The sequence below is a fragment of the Rutilus rutilus genome (genome assembly GCF_951802725.1).
Source record: "Rutilus rutilus genome assembly, chromosome: 7".
Taxonomy (NCBI): Eukaryota; Metazoa; Chordata; class Actinopteri; order Cypriniformes; family Leuciscidae; genus Rutilus; species Rutilus rutilus.
In genome coordinates, this window is record NC_140221.1 from 727,501 (window position 1) to 743,102 (window position 15,602).

Below are 15,602 nucleotides of genomic sequence, written 5' to 3' on the forward strand. Positions count from 1 at the left end.
CTGAAATGAGGGAAACATATTGACCCAAACAAATTTAGATGTAGGAGAAGAGATATTAACAATAAGAGATGCAATCGGTTTGGTTACTGCATTTATCTTTATGGTTAATGGGACTTCTGGTAGGCTTTTCTTTCTAGGGGCCTCAGATCATAACCATATGCATCAGACAACACTGGAGATTTGATGAAAGAGAAAATAAAAACAGACTTGATGTTTTCCTTCCCTCGGGTCCACTGACTGTAGCTCACTGTGAGTGAGTGAGTGGAGCGCGCGGCCTCTGGCGCCCCCTGGCGGTGAGGCGCGGAACTGCTCCAGTCTTTGTGCCGCCGCCATCTTGACCAGAATCCGGATAATCATCATCTGAACACACTGATTTACAGCAAACACACACGACTACAGGTGAGGACATGCATCTCAAACACAACGCAAACTGATCCTGACCCTAAACTCGACTCGTGTCACTCAAAATCACGTGTCGGTTCAGCGTTACCGTCAATACGGACCGGCGAACCTGCCGTTAGCAGCTCACGCTAGTTAGCCGTTAGCAGCTCCAAATCATCATAACAACAATAAAAAATAAAAAACACGTAAAATATCTCAAACACAGAACAAACTAACCCTAAACCCAACTTATGTTACTCCACATCGCGTGTCAGATCAGCGTTACAGTCAGTCATGTGTTCGCAGCTCACGCTAGTTACTGTTACAAGCTCCTAATCATCATCAAAATAAATACAAACCACATCTCAAACATTACAAAATCCAGCTGTTAGTGTGCCTGTGTGTTCATGTGAGTGCAGTGTGTTGTGTTGATGAGCTTCAGCGACACCCACACATCTTATTTATTTATTAATGTTACCAGTTTCACACTGCAATATCGCGTCTGTAAATCATGTTACATGTAACGAGCGTTTCCATCCGGCTGTCAGTCATCTGGTACATCACTGTCAATCAAATGTTCACACATGTTCTAATTTGTTACACTGTTTATTTAAATTCGAGTTACAACAGCCTATTTTCTTCTATGATGTTTTTGTTTTTATTATTATTTGATGTATTTCTAGCTTTGGCAGTATTGTATTATTTTTACAGTCATGCCAATAAAGCAGTTTTGAATTTGATGATGATGAAGGTGTATTATGATTGACAGTCAGACTGTCCTTATGAATGTGTGTCGGTGTTGATTTCTGCTCAGTGTGTGTCTTATGCTTTCTTTAAATGCTTAAAAAAATTATATTAAGAAATTATATTAAACCAATGCCATGTAGCTTTACAGAGTTAGTTCAGTTCAACAGCTGACAGATATTCCCCATGATTCATGTGTGAGACAGTCTAACAGAAGGACGGACAAAACCAGTCAAATATCAGCTGATTTGATAACTCTGAGTTCTTGTCATATTTGATTGCGTTATTGAAGTGTGCGGTGTGTTTCAGAGCGGCGATGGCGACTGCACCGTACAACTACTCCTACATCTTCAAGTACATCATCATCGGTGAGTAACAGACCACAAACATGCTCTTCTTACTCAGTGTGTTTCTCTGGTTTCCAGTCCAAATATCTAAAACATCTTAAATCAAGAAGCATTTACTAGAGGAGTAAAATGCCATATGATATTATGTCTTGTTTTCTGGGGAAATTAATACAAATTAAGTGATTTGTAGCTTAAAAAAAGCAAAATTATCTATTAATGGGGTCAGAAAAATTATCTTAATTCAAACAGAAACAACATTATTTTTCTGACCCCTTTGACAGATAATGTTGCTTGTTTTAAGCAAAAACTCACTTAATTTTGATTTATTTCCCTAGAAAACAAGACATAAAGGCGTATGGTATTTTACTCCTCTAGTAAATGCATCTTGATTTAAGAATTTTTAGATATTTGAACTGGAAACCAGAGAAACACACTGAGTAAGAAGAGCATGTTTGCAGTGCAGTGTTGGGCGTGTAACGCATTACAGGTAACTTGAGTTATGTAATCAGATTACTTTCTCAAGTTACTGCTAAACTAATGCATTACTTTTAAAATTTACAACAAAATATCTGTTACTTTTTCAAATAAGTAACGCAAGTTACTTTGTTTTCCCATTTATTGACTGACAGCTCTCCTGTCCCCATGATGAGGAAAACATCATAAGTGTAGAGGTGTGTGTGTGTGTGTGTACACATGATGGTTAGTGTAGTTCTAGACTAAATGTGAGCAGGCATTTACTCGTCTCACTTGCACAAAAAGATTCAGTTTTCCTCAAAATGAATAAAATCAGTCAAATGCAAAATGAGACCATGCAAACTTCCAATAATTAAATATGTTAGATAAAACAAATATTTTAATGCATTTAATCTCACTTTATTGTCCAATGTACTTTATATTGATTACTAAAAATGATTTTATATATTTAGTATTTATTGAAGTAAGTGTTGAAAGTTGAGGGTTTAGTGTGAGCGGCGCCCTCTACTGTACAGCCGTGACTCTGCACTTCAGCCTGACGATTATTCATTTCAGTTTTGGTGAAAGTGTCTTTACATTTGCCCAAAAATAGCACTTTTACGTTACATAAAGCCCAGCCCAGGTGAGAGAAAGTAACACAAAAGTAACGTAACGCATCACTTTTCAAAGGAACTTTCCGTTTGTTGCTCACTCTCTCTCTCTCTCTCTCTCTCTCTCTCTCCCTCTCTCCCTCTCTCCCTCTCTCTCTCTCTCTCTCTCCCTCTCTCTCTCTCTCTCTCCCTCTCTCTCTCTCTCTCGCTCTCTCTCTCTCTCTCACTCTCTCGCTCTCTCACATACTCTCTATCCCTCTCTCTCTCTCTCTCTCTCCCTCTCTTTCTCCCTCTCTCTCTCTCTCTCCGCAGGCGACATGGGCGTTGGGAAGTCCTGTTTGCTGCACCAGTTCACAGAAAAGAAATGTGAGTATGAGACGTCGATGATTATCAGGCCTTTCCTTCAGCATGTTAAACACACACACACACACACACGCGACAGAGACACAACCAACCTTTGTGCTGCTCTAAACAAACAGCCTCTGTGTGTTTGACAGTGTGTGTTTGACAGTGTGTGTGGGTGGGTGTGTGTTTGACAGTGTGTGTGTGTGTGTGTGTGTGTGTGTGTGTGTGTGTGTGTGTGTGTGGGTGTGTGTTTGACAGTGTGTGTGTGTGTGGGTGTGTGTGTGTTTGACAGTGTGTGTGTGTGTGTGTGTTTGACAGTGTGTGTGTGTGTGGGTGTGTGTTTGACAGTGTGTGTGTGTGTGGGTGTGTGTGTGGGTGTGTGTTTGACAGTGTGTGGGTGTGTGTTTGACAGTGTGTGTGTGTGTGTGTGTGTGTGTGTGTGTGTGTGTGTGTGTGTGTTAGTGTAGAGGGTCATGATTTACCGTCTGAAGGAAACGCTGATTCTGATTCCTCTTGATCATCGGCTGATGAACGGCAGAATGAAACGGCTGATTGTGGGTTTGCAGATTTAGACGTTCTCTCCTCATACTGACGTGCTTCTGAAGTTCTCAATGCTAAATTTGACCTGTTTTTAAAGGGAAAGTTCATCTAAAAATAAAGATTCTGGCAATAGTTTCTCTCACTCGTGTTTTTCCACACCTGTAAGAATGTCAATCATCTTCAAACACAAATGAAGGAGTTTTTAATGAGATCTGCGAGAGTTCTGTCCATCTACAGTCTAATCATCCAAGACTCTGACACTTCAACACATTCATAAAGAGATCCTGAAATATGAGCAGTGTGATTCAAGTCTTCAAGAGACACGATCACTGTACGTACATTCACTGATCAGTGTTTATATGTGAAGAAAGGCTTACATTAGATCTGTTCATCATATAAAGCACTTAAACAGAAACTCTTGATGGTTTTCTGAAGATGAACTAAAGTCTGCATCTTAGTTATGCATTTAAGTTTTGCTTTAGCTTTATTTATAGGGGTGTGACAATATATCGCAATACTAAAACAATATGTATCGTGGATAGTTCACCATAGTTCATCAAGTTTTCAGAGTTTTAGTGTCAGAACTACATTAAACTGCTATATATAATATATAATAATGCAATGGGGGAATATTTGTGCAAGAAGTGTATCGAATCGTGACACAAGGGTATCGTTACACTCATATTTATTTATGAATGCAGATATTCTGTTGCATAACAAGAATCACGTTGTCTTGAATGAGTGGTAAAGCTGTAGTGTGTGTGTGTGTTCTGCTGTCCTCAGTCATGGCCGACTGCCCGCACACCATCGGCGTGGAGTTCGGCACCAGAATCATCGAGGTGAGCGGGCAGAAGATCAAGCTTCAGATCTGGGACACGGCGGGCCAGGAGCGCTTCAGAGCCGTCACGCGCAGCTACTACAGAGGAGCCGCGGGAGCGCTAATGGTCTATGACATCACCAGGTGTGTGTGCTACAGGTGTGCACGGGCTTTAAACTGAAGCCCGGACCCCAAATCACTTAACCCGATCCGATCCGACCTTTACAGTCATATTTTAGGCCTGAACCTGAGGTCCGTTTCTCACAGTAAATGCCTTTTTTTTTGTTGCAATATGCTGTATTTATGATTGCTTGCAACGATAATGAAAAAAATACATGTACAAACACACCAAGCGGCCCCTCAGCTCACACACAAAATAAAGAGAACGGACTTACGAATTACGAAACTTTGCTGTGGTTGAACAGGTGAAATAGTCACAAATTCCTCTGGAACTCAAACATTAAAATAAAATATAAATGATTCATAGATCATTTTACAGAACTGTTATGTGCATGCGCTATTACAGTCACAACGCCGCGTACCCGAAACCAGACCTCTAGCGTCTGCACAGCTGTCACTCAACTGGTGCGGCTCATGTAGGGTCTGACGACGAGTGTTTAATCACATGTGTCTGTACAGGAGAAGCACATACAATCACCTCAGCAGCTGGCTGACCGACGCCAGGAACCTCACCAACCCCAACACTGTGAGTTCAAGCCTCCGCCCGACAGCATGTGCACCAATAAATCATGTCTCAGCACCACAGCATCGGGTTGGCCTCTACTGACATGTGCTTATAACATAGGAACTGCCTAGTAACCACTGAAATAACACTAGCAACACCCTAGCAACCACCCACAACACCCTAGCAACCATATCTGCATGAATAAGCCATATCTCAGCACCACAGCATCGGGTTGGCCTCTACTGACATGTGCTTATAACATAGGAACTGCTTAGTAACCACTGAAATAACACTAGCAACACCCTAGCAACCACCCAGCAATGCCCTAGCAACCACTCACAACACCCTAGCAACCATATCTGCATGAATAAGCCATATCTCAGCACCACAACATTGTAGTAACATCGGGTTGGCCTCTATTGACATGTACTTATAACATAGGAACTGCCTAGTAACCACTGAAATTACACTAGCAACGCCCTAGCAACCACCCAGCAATGCCCTTGCAACCACTCACAACACCTTAGCAATGCCCTTGCAACCACCCATAACATCTGAGCAACTGCCTAGCGATCACATAACAATGCCATAGCAGCTGCCTAGAAACACTGTAGCAACCACCCAGAACCCTCTGCCAACTTCCTAGCAACCACCCACAACACCCTAGCAACCACATCTGCATGAATAAGCCATGTCTCCGCACCAACACATTGTATTACCATAGGGTTGGCGTCTATTTGACAGGACAATAAATAGTATTGATAACATAAGAACTAGCAACTCCTCAGCATCCATCTATGACGACTAGCAACGCCCTAACAACCACTGAAATCACCCTATCAATGCTCTAACAACCACCCACAACAGCCTAGTCACCCATATCTGAACTTTATCTGCATGAATAAGCCATATCCCAGCTCCAGAACATTGTAGATAACACAGGGTTGGCCTCTATTGACATATAAAGGGCAATGTACAGGACTGATAACATAGAAACTACCTAGCAACCATCTATGACACCTAGCATTGCCCTAGCAACCACCTCCAACTGCCTAGCAATGACATAACAATGCCCTAGCAGCTGCCTAGAAACACCCTAGCAACCACCCAGAACTCTGCCAACTGCCTAGAAACACCCTAACAACCACCTAGAACATGCGGTTAAAGTTTATGCTCGTAAGACGTTGAGGTGGATTGGCTCTGAGAGAGATGTTTCCCTTGTGCTTGTGCAGGTTATTATACTCATAGGAAACAAAGCAGATCTGGAAGCCCAGCGAGATGTGACGTACGAGGAGGCCAAGCAGTTCGCTGAAGAGAACGGTGAGTAAAGCCTTTCCTCATGTGATGTGGAGCTGCGTTGAGTCCTGATCCTCATCAGTGTGTTTCATCCTCAGGTCTGCTGTTCCTGGAGGCCAGCGCCAAAACGTGAGTTATTCCAGCATGACGTGTGCTGTAAAATGCAGTATTAATTCTCATAGCATTACTGACATATTGAACCATCTGTGTGTATTTCCCTGAACCCCAGACAATAGAGTCCAGACATCAGCAGAATACATCTCTCACTATATACTCACTATATACTCAATACTCACTATATACTCAGTGCTCACTATATACTCAGTGCTCACTATATACTCAGTACTCACTATATACTCACTAATATACTCAGTACTCACTATATACTCACTAATATACTTAGTACTCACTATATACTCAGTACTCACTATATACTCACTAATATACTTAGTACTCACTATATACTCACTACTCACTATACACTCACTAAAATACTTAGTACTCACTATATACTCACTAATATACTCAGTACTCACTATATACTCTTATATACTCAGTACTCACTATATACTCAGTACTCACTATACACTCACTAATATACTTAGTACTCACTATATACTCAGTACTCACTATATACTCTTATATACTCAGTACTCACTATATACTCAGTACTCACTATACACTCACTAATATACTTAGTACTCACTATATACTCAGTACTCACTATATACTCTTATATACTCAGTACTCACTATATACTCAGTACTCACTATATACTCTTATATACTCAGTACTCACTATATACTCAGTACTCACTATACACTCACTAATATACTTAGTACTCACTATATACTCAGTACTCACTATATACTCTTATATACTCAGTACTCACTATATACTCAGTACTCACTATACACTCACTAATATACTTAGTACTCACTATATACTCAGTACTCACTATATACTCTTATATACTCAGTACTCACTATATACTCAGTACTCACTATATACTCTTATATACTCAGTACTCACTATTTACTCAGTACTCACTATACACTCACTAATATACTTAGTACTCACTATATACTCAGTACTCACTATACACTCACTAATATACTTAGTACTCACTATATACTCAGTACTCACTATATACTCTTATATACTCAGTACTCACTATATACTCAGTACTCACTATACACTCACTAATATACTTAGTACTCACTATTTACTCAGTACTCACTATACACTCACTAATATACTTAGTACTCACTATATACTCAGTACTCACTATATACTCACTAATATACTCGGTGCTCACTATATACTCAGTACTCACTATACACTCACTAATATACTTAGTACTCACTATATACTCAGTACTCACTATATACTCACTAATATACTCGGTGCTCACTATATACTCAGTACTCACTATATACTCACTAATATACTTAGTACTCACTATATACTCACTAATAAACTCAGTACTCACTATATACTCCTATATACTCAGTACTCACTAATATACTCAGTACTCACTAATATACTCAGTGCTCTCTATATACTCAGTACTCACTATATACTCACTAATATACCAGTGCTCTCTATATACTCGGTACTCACTATATACTCAGTGCTCACTTTATACTCAGTACTCACTATATACTCAGTACTCACTATATACTCAGTACTCTCTATATACTCACTAATATACTCAGTACTCACTATATACTCACTAATATACTTAGTATGCACTATATACTCAGTACTCACTATATACTCACTATATCCCAGGGAAAGCAAGAACTGACAAAATGTAAAATGTGTACCTTGAATGCAATGTAAGTCGCTTTGGATAAAAGCGTCTGCCAAATGCATAAATGTAAATGTAAATGTACTCAGTACTCACTATATACTTTTGCCAGCGCCAAAGCGTGAGTTATTCCAGCATGATGTGTGCTGTAAAATGCAGTATTAATTCTCATAGCATGACATATTGAACCATCAGTGTGTATTTCCCTGAAGCCCAGACAGTAGAGTCCAGACATCAGCACAATTTCAGTCTATGCACATTTTCTTTCATTTTTTAGATGAGAGAAATATACATGTGTAATGGACATGCTCACTATATACTCAGTATTCACTATATACTCACTAATATACTCAGTACTCACTATATACTCAGTACTCACTATACACTCACTAATATACTCAGTACTCACTATATACTCAGTACTCACCACTCACTTGATACCCACTATAAATTCAGTACTCACTATATACTCAGTACTCACTATATACACAGTATTTACTATATATACTCAGTGTTCACCATTCACTATATACCCACTATATACTCAGTACTCACTATATTCTCAGAACTAACTATATTCTAGGTACTCACTATATACTCAGTACTCACAATATTCTCAGTACTTACTATATATACTCAGTACTCACCACTCCCTATATACCCACTATAAATTCAAGACTCACTATATACTCAGTATTTACTGTACATACTCAGTACTTACTATAAACTCAGTACTCACTACTCACTATATACTCAGTATTTACTATACATACTCAGTACCCACTATAAATGCAGTACTCACTACTCACTATATACTCAGTATTTACTATATATACTCAGTACTCACTATAAATTCAGTATTCACTACTCACTATATACTCAGTATTTACAATATATACTCAGTACTCACCACTCACTATATACCCACTATAAATTCAGTACTCACTATATACTCAGTATTTACTATACATACTCAATACTCACTATAAATTCAGTACTCACTATATACTCAGTATTTACTATATATTCTACTCACTATATACTGAGTACTCACTATATTCTCAGAACTCACAATATTATCAGTATTCACTATATTCTCAGTACTCACTATATACTATAAACATGGCATACTTATAACCAGAGTGTTGAACTCTTGTAAGCTTATAGATGACAGTTGTGTGTTTGTTGTCGCAGAGGTGAGAACGTGGAGGATGCTTTCCTGGAGGCGGCGAAGAAGATCTACCAGAACATTCAGGACGGCAGTCTGGATCTGAACGCAGCAGAATCTGGTGTTCAACACAAACCATCAGCGCCGCAGGGAGGCCGGATCACCAGCGAACCCCAGCCGCAGCGGGAGGGGTGTGGCTGTTAATGACCATCTTCATCATCATCATCATCATCATTACACACACACACATGAACCCCAACCGCAGCGGGAAGGGTGTGGCTGTTAATGACATCATCTTCCTCTTCATCATCATCATCATCATCATCATCACACTCATGAACCCCAGCCAGAGTGGGGGGGGGTGTGGCTATCAATGACATCATCATCATCTTCCTCTTCCTCTTCATCATCTTCCTCTTCATCATCATCATCATCACACACAAACCCCAGCCGCAGCGGGAGGGGTGTGGCTGTTAATGACCACCATCATCATCATCTTCCTCTTCATCTTCATCATCATCATCATCACACACACGGACCCCAGCCGCAGCGGGAGGGGTGTGGCTGTTAATGACCATCATCATCTTCATCACACACGGCCCGGTCTCGGCCCAGGGGGGGTGTCACGGCTACATGCGCTCATTAGTTCCTATCTTTCTCTTCATCTGTCCATCTTTCTTGCTCAGTGTTTTCTTATTCCCCCATCATCCTCCGACTAATCACGTGACGCATCGGTTTAGGAGAGAAGAATCTGCTGAACACCAATCAGGCTCTTTTTTTTATTTTTATTGATATTCGTTTTCTAGCTCGTCGCATTCATCAACGCCCTGAGAAACGAGACCTGTAGCTGAAAGTAAGCATGATTGTGATGAGTTTCTTGTCTTCTCGGGTCGGTCACCGATGGGACGCCCGTCTGATGCCCCTGTAGATAAAGCACTCTGAATAACGCATACGCATCTGTAAACGTCAATTGATTCCACGAGATCCCAGGTTTAAAACGGAACGAAACACACGCGCGAGTGTCAAGGGTTGGACAGCTTTATGAATCGAAGACACTTTATGGAAAGATGATTCTTTCTTCTCTTCTGCTCCTTGATCATTCGTTCGTTCGTCTGTCCTTACCACTGTTATTTTATGTTGCCTTATTGTTATTCATGTTAATATTATTACTATCACGGTTTAATCTTTACTAGCTCAACACAGTTTGGAGTTGAGTTTGGTTTTACAGCACTGCAACTGTTTTTGTATAGATCTCTGAAATGTGATGGAAAAGCTCCAGTTGTTTAGCCTGTACAGTAAACGTCTGCGCCATTGGCTTGTATATTAACACCACAACACGAGACTTCTTGTGAAGCAGCATCTGTGTCTTAATTCAGTGTATGTACCATATGAGATCTGATTCAGCTGCTGTATATAAGGCCATGTCTGTTGGTGATGTGACTCCTCACGCAGAAAGAAGACGCTCACCAACTCTCGAAACGGCTCGTTTTACTTCGGCCCGGCTGAAGTCTGAATGACCCAGTAAAAACAGTACATATGTATAAACTCTGAATGAGCTGTGCTAACGTTTGAAAATCTGTTTTTGTGTATGTATATGATTTTAAAATGTTGACATTTTGATTTTAATGACAACATTAAATATGCTCTAGACAGAAAACGGCTCGGTTTCATTCTGAACAAACCAGGTTTTATCAAATGTAATTGTTTCAAATATCTTCAGTGGTATAAGAAAAGTCTTAATTATGATTTCAAGAGGTTTTAAATGTGGGGACGGCAAACAGTAATTGAGAAGGCTAAATGTGATTATTAATCTTCAAAAGGCTACAATTTAATGGAATAAAAGCGAGGTGCTGTTGCTTGTTCTACGGGCCGCACTTTCAGTCTAGAATAATATGTATAATCAGAATTTAAATAGATAATATATTCATTTTATCTTTATATATCTATCATTTTAATATGCATTTTGCAGAAGAACATTGTTGTGGTTGTTCTTCGGTTCTGTGCGGATGAATATGATTGTCCTGCGGCTCATAAATCATTCACTCAGAGATATAATCAGTTCAGATGAAAGATCTCAAGCTGAAGAGTTACTGTAGTTTTACACATTAATAAACACGCCACTTGCTTGAGAATAAACTCCCGCGCTACTAATTCCAGCAACTTTTCTGTAGGCGAATATGACGAGACATGCTGAGACATCCCGACAGGTCCAACATATAAACTCTTATAAAAGGCTTACCATAGTGAATCAGGTTAAGACAAAAACACATTTTGTATGTATTGACTTATGTCCTTTTCACAAGATGTAAAATAAGTGTCTGATGTCCCCAGAGTGTGTGTGTGAAGTTTTAGCTCAAAATACCCCACAGATATTTTTATATAGCATGTTAAAGTTGTCATTTTTTGAGGGTGAGCAAAAACACACCGTTTTGTGTCTGTTCCTTTAAATGCAAATGAGCTGCTGCTCCCGGCACAGGGGGGCGGAGCTTCAAGAGCTTGTGCGTTAGATTACCTCACTACCTCACGCAGACACACACACTATAATGACAGAAACTGTTCTGCCTTTTATGTTTAACCGGAGTCAGACAAAGATGGAGAGACTCAAGAAGAAGTGACAACATGTAGAAGCAACAGGATGTCTCTGAGTGGTTAGTTGATGAATTTATGTTGCTGATGTGGAGGTAACTATCTTCAATTAGCATATCATGCTAATCTATAAATCGCTCGTATAGGAACTGTTGTGAGACGCACACAGAGTGACTTTCTTTTGCATGTGAAAAGACAGACGTAATGTAAAATGTGCTCGACTACAACAACTCTTCCTCTTCTCAACATGGACTGCTTGTTCCCAGGGGCGGGGTTTATGCAAATTCTAGGGTTTGTGATGTCACTAACCCGGGAGGAATGTGGTGTAGTCTCTACCAGCCATTTGTTGAAGTCCTTTTCTTTAAAAGCAAATATCTCCCTTTGCTTTGAACATTGTGTATTTGCAGATGTTGTTTATGCTCAAACAGCAACATTACACACTAACTAAAGTTAGAAAAGTAAAATCATACTCAACCAGCCCTTTAATATTCCTTCATCACCTTTTCAAGTCAGTGTAAACAGGTCAGGTATGGGATGGTTTCTTTTTATTTGTTTCTTTTTAATAATAATGATGTAATTTTTTTGTAGTATTGGTAAAGAAACATCTGTAAGATTGTAAATTCATCTTTTTTTTTTTGTAATTGTCTTCCAATAAAAAAAAAAAGGCTTAAAGGCTAAAATGGGAAGTTTATCATTTTATATAACTAGTTTTTTGGGGTTTTTTTTCAATACGTATAAGTTGAACTGTATATTTGTTTAAATCATCGGTTTTACATTTATTTTATGGTTACCATAAACATTGACTTACAAGTATTCAATTATTGTGCCACTCTTCAAAAGCCTTACATTTGATTTGCACAGCCCTGCAGATTCCCTGATGACCATGTAAAAAGAAAACCAGGACTACACCTACATAATGAGCGCACTCGGACAGAGAATGGACAGCACAGCAACATGAACTCTTTATGTTGTTCAAGTAGCAAAATCTCTTTGCATTTTATGCAACACAAAATTGCACCAAGGTTACAGGAAGAATCAACTGAAAAGAGAAAGCAAGTGACGTGTATTTACAAAAGATGAGTCTACAAAAGTGTGAGGCTTGAATACACGTGTAAAAAGTAGTGGCATGATTCTGAAGAGACAAAAACAAAACAACAAACACATGAAAAGTCAACACTGGAAGTACCATGTTGAATTAAAGGCAGCTTGTGGTTGGCTTTCTCCTCAGGCGTCACAGTCAAGAGAGCTGGAAAAGACAAACTAATACTGAAAACAACTGCATTATTTCAATTACACAAGCTTTTAGTAAGACAGTCATTGACTCAGACATCCTCAGTGAGAATGCTCATTTTAAGACAGGCGTGTGGTCATTGGATAAAGCTGTTTCCGTCAGTGGTGTGTGTGGAGAACCTTTCAGACGACATCAAGTGGTAAATGAAGGACATCACAATAAACACATCTATACATACACTGCTTCTTAAGCTCCTCACTTCCAAGTCTTTCTCCTCGAGACAGTAGTGTTTCATTCGCTCTTTAAGGCCACTGTGTATTTGGGAAAGTCGTGTACGGTATGTAGTGATTGTGCTGAAGGATAAAACCCTTGCCGGGATCAGGAAAAGCTGGGAAAACCGCGCCGACTTTACAACCGTCATTCGGTTAAACGTCATTCGTGGCACAGTGTTGCAATCATACAATACTTGATCAGTCGGTTTCCTCATTTCACAGGGACCGTTCACATCTCACAACAAAGCCCTTCCTCGACCACACGGAGAAAAAGAGTTCAGTCTTTGTCAATACTATGATCTTTTTTTGTAATCAAATATATTTTGATCCCTAAAAAAATATTGGAAATTGTGAGGCGTTCTTCGGTCACAATCTCCTGCAATGTTGAGATAATGCTCGCTTTGAGAAAATGCAAGAAGAGTCAAAGTCAAGTTGTGGAATTGCTTAGAAACACGACTCGAGTCGATGGGACCTTTCTACCTTAAGATCGCCGAACGACCTCTCGAGGACCTTTCCCCTGCTTTAGTGTCGTTCGTAAATGTTTCTCTGTTTGGCATGAGGTGGGTTCCCTTGAAGAGTACGTCCACTTGGAGAAGAATCCCGATATCGATTGCATCCGAGCTTTTCTCCGCTACCTCTGAACGATGTCGGTGATCTCCTTGACGGAGGAAAGCAGCTTGGAAAAGTCTTGAGGAGTGTTGGCTCCCCCGGTGGCCGCAGGGCAGATCTGCAGCTCGCGAAGACTGCTCTCCAACTTATTGATGGCTTCTCGGAAAGCGAACTTGTTGCGCATCTGTTGGATAGACTCGACGAAGCTCACGCAAAACTTGGAGAGGTTCTTCCCGGCCTCCAGCACGGCACTATGGCTCCCGGTTTGCTCCGAGATCCGTCCGATCGCGGCTCGCAGGATATCTGTGCTGTCCAAGACCATCTCGCGCGTGATGCAGGAGTTGGAGAGTCTTTCCGACGGCTGGCGCGTTTTCCTCAACGAACGGCGAGTCGTTATGAGAGGAATGAAGTTCGATCCGGGGTCTCCGGCAGTCGTTCCCATTCCCGGAAGCTGAGCACTCGGAGAAACAGGAGAGGTTTTAGTGGGAGGAACTTTCGAGGTGTTTTTCTGCAATTTCTTGGCACTTTCTTGGGAAAGACTTCCCTTGCCTAGTTCTGTGGATCCGGGATTAGGAGGATTCACTTCAGAAGCCTTGATTTTGGTATCCGAAGACACATCAAAAGTAGGACTCCTCGAAGTCTTCCCAGATTTGGTGCTCGAGACGGGAGGCGGAGGAGGAGGAGCAGGTTTCGGTTTTGCGAACTTCCCCTTCTCCCTTTCTCTTTGTCCAGGGATTTCCGAGGTTTGCTTGAGCCTACGAGGTCTGATTTCATCCAGAGTGGGAAACACATTGGGTTTGAAGAGCTCTGCTTGCAAGGCACTTGTTTTAGAGGTTTCGGTTTGCAGGCGTCTCCCGAGCTTCGGCGTCAGAGTCAAAGGACTCGATCCGGGACTAGACTCCGAGTCCTTGAAGACTTCATCCGACGCGTCCTCGGTTTTCTTGGGAAGGCGTGGAGGCGGGGTAAGGGTTCCACCTCTCGGCATGCAATCTGCTTTTTTGCGTGGCAAAGCCGGCTTGCCTCCGATGGTTCCCGACTCGAAGTGAGAAGACTGGATGTCACGAGGCAAAGTGACCGATTTCCATTCGGATCGCTCCGATCCAGGAGGCATGCAAGATGCGGATGAAGACCTTAGGAAGCGCTTTGAGTTTGACATTGGGTCTTCTTCTGCTGGCAGAGTTGTGGCGAGTTTCCCTGATGTTATCCCCGTGCCCTTTTTCCTTGAATGAGAAGGGAAGAGCTGACCAGGATACACTAGGGCTCCATTGGTGACTCCGGACCCAATCAATTTGGAAGGATCAATGCCTTGCAAGGCATCATTGGCGGAAGCCCCGTTGTTGAAATCATCCCTGCAATCGGGACCCAGTCCTCTCCGATCCAGGTGCCCATCCATCTTCCCGAACGAACTGGAACGTTTCGGGGGCGCCGGAGCCGTTCTCTTCTTTTTCTTGATGTAACTGAAGGGATTCATCCGGAACTTATCTTTATCTTTAGTCAAGAGCCGATCATCTTCGTTCAAGTTGCTGTCGAGGAGAGGCCTCGGGATCATCGGGAACTCAGGCTCTGCTGCGTCTGCAAAGGGTTCAACTCTTATTAGTATCGCTCACTAATCACAGGGAATTAAAGGGAATAAATGTTATTAGCCCATGATTTACTCGCCCTCAAGCCATCCTAGGTGTGTATGACATTCTTCTTTCAGACTAA

General features: G+C 41.1%; 2 protein-coding genes across 3 annotated transcripts in view; one reads left to right on the top strand and one right to left on the bottom strand.

The window, feature by feature from the left end:
• Positions 1-226: 226 nt before the first annotated feature.
• Positions 227-10,853, top strand: rab14l (RAB14, member RAS oncogene family, like). The gene is made up of 8 exons (XM_084413641.1): positions 227-399; positions 1,435-1,493; positions 2,849-2,902; positions 4,205-4,382; positions 4,878-4,944; positions 6,156-6,243; positions 6,318-6,348; positions 9,227-10,853. Exons 2-8 carry the CDS (start codon positions 1,442-1,444, stop codon positions 9,402-9,404), a joined length of 648 nt encoding a protein of 215 aa, XP_084269767.1. The 5' UTR covers positions 227-399; positions 1,435-1,441; the 3' UTR covers positions 9,405-10,853.
• A 1,871-nt stretch (positions 10,854-12,724) lies between these two features.
• Positions 12,725-15,602, bottom strand: part of abl1 (c-abl oncogene 1, non-receptor tyrosine kinase) — a 42,494-nt gene continuing 39,616 nt past the window's right edge. For both annotated transcript variants that reach the window (XM_084415410.1, XM_084415411.1), the window contains one exon: positions 12,725-15,470. In XM_084415410.1, the coding sequence (XP_084271536.1) occupies positions 13,921-15,470 (1,550 nt within the window). In that variant the 3' untranslated portion in view covers positions 12,725-13,920. The remainder of the gene's footprint in view (positions 15,471-15,602) is intronic.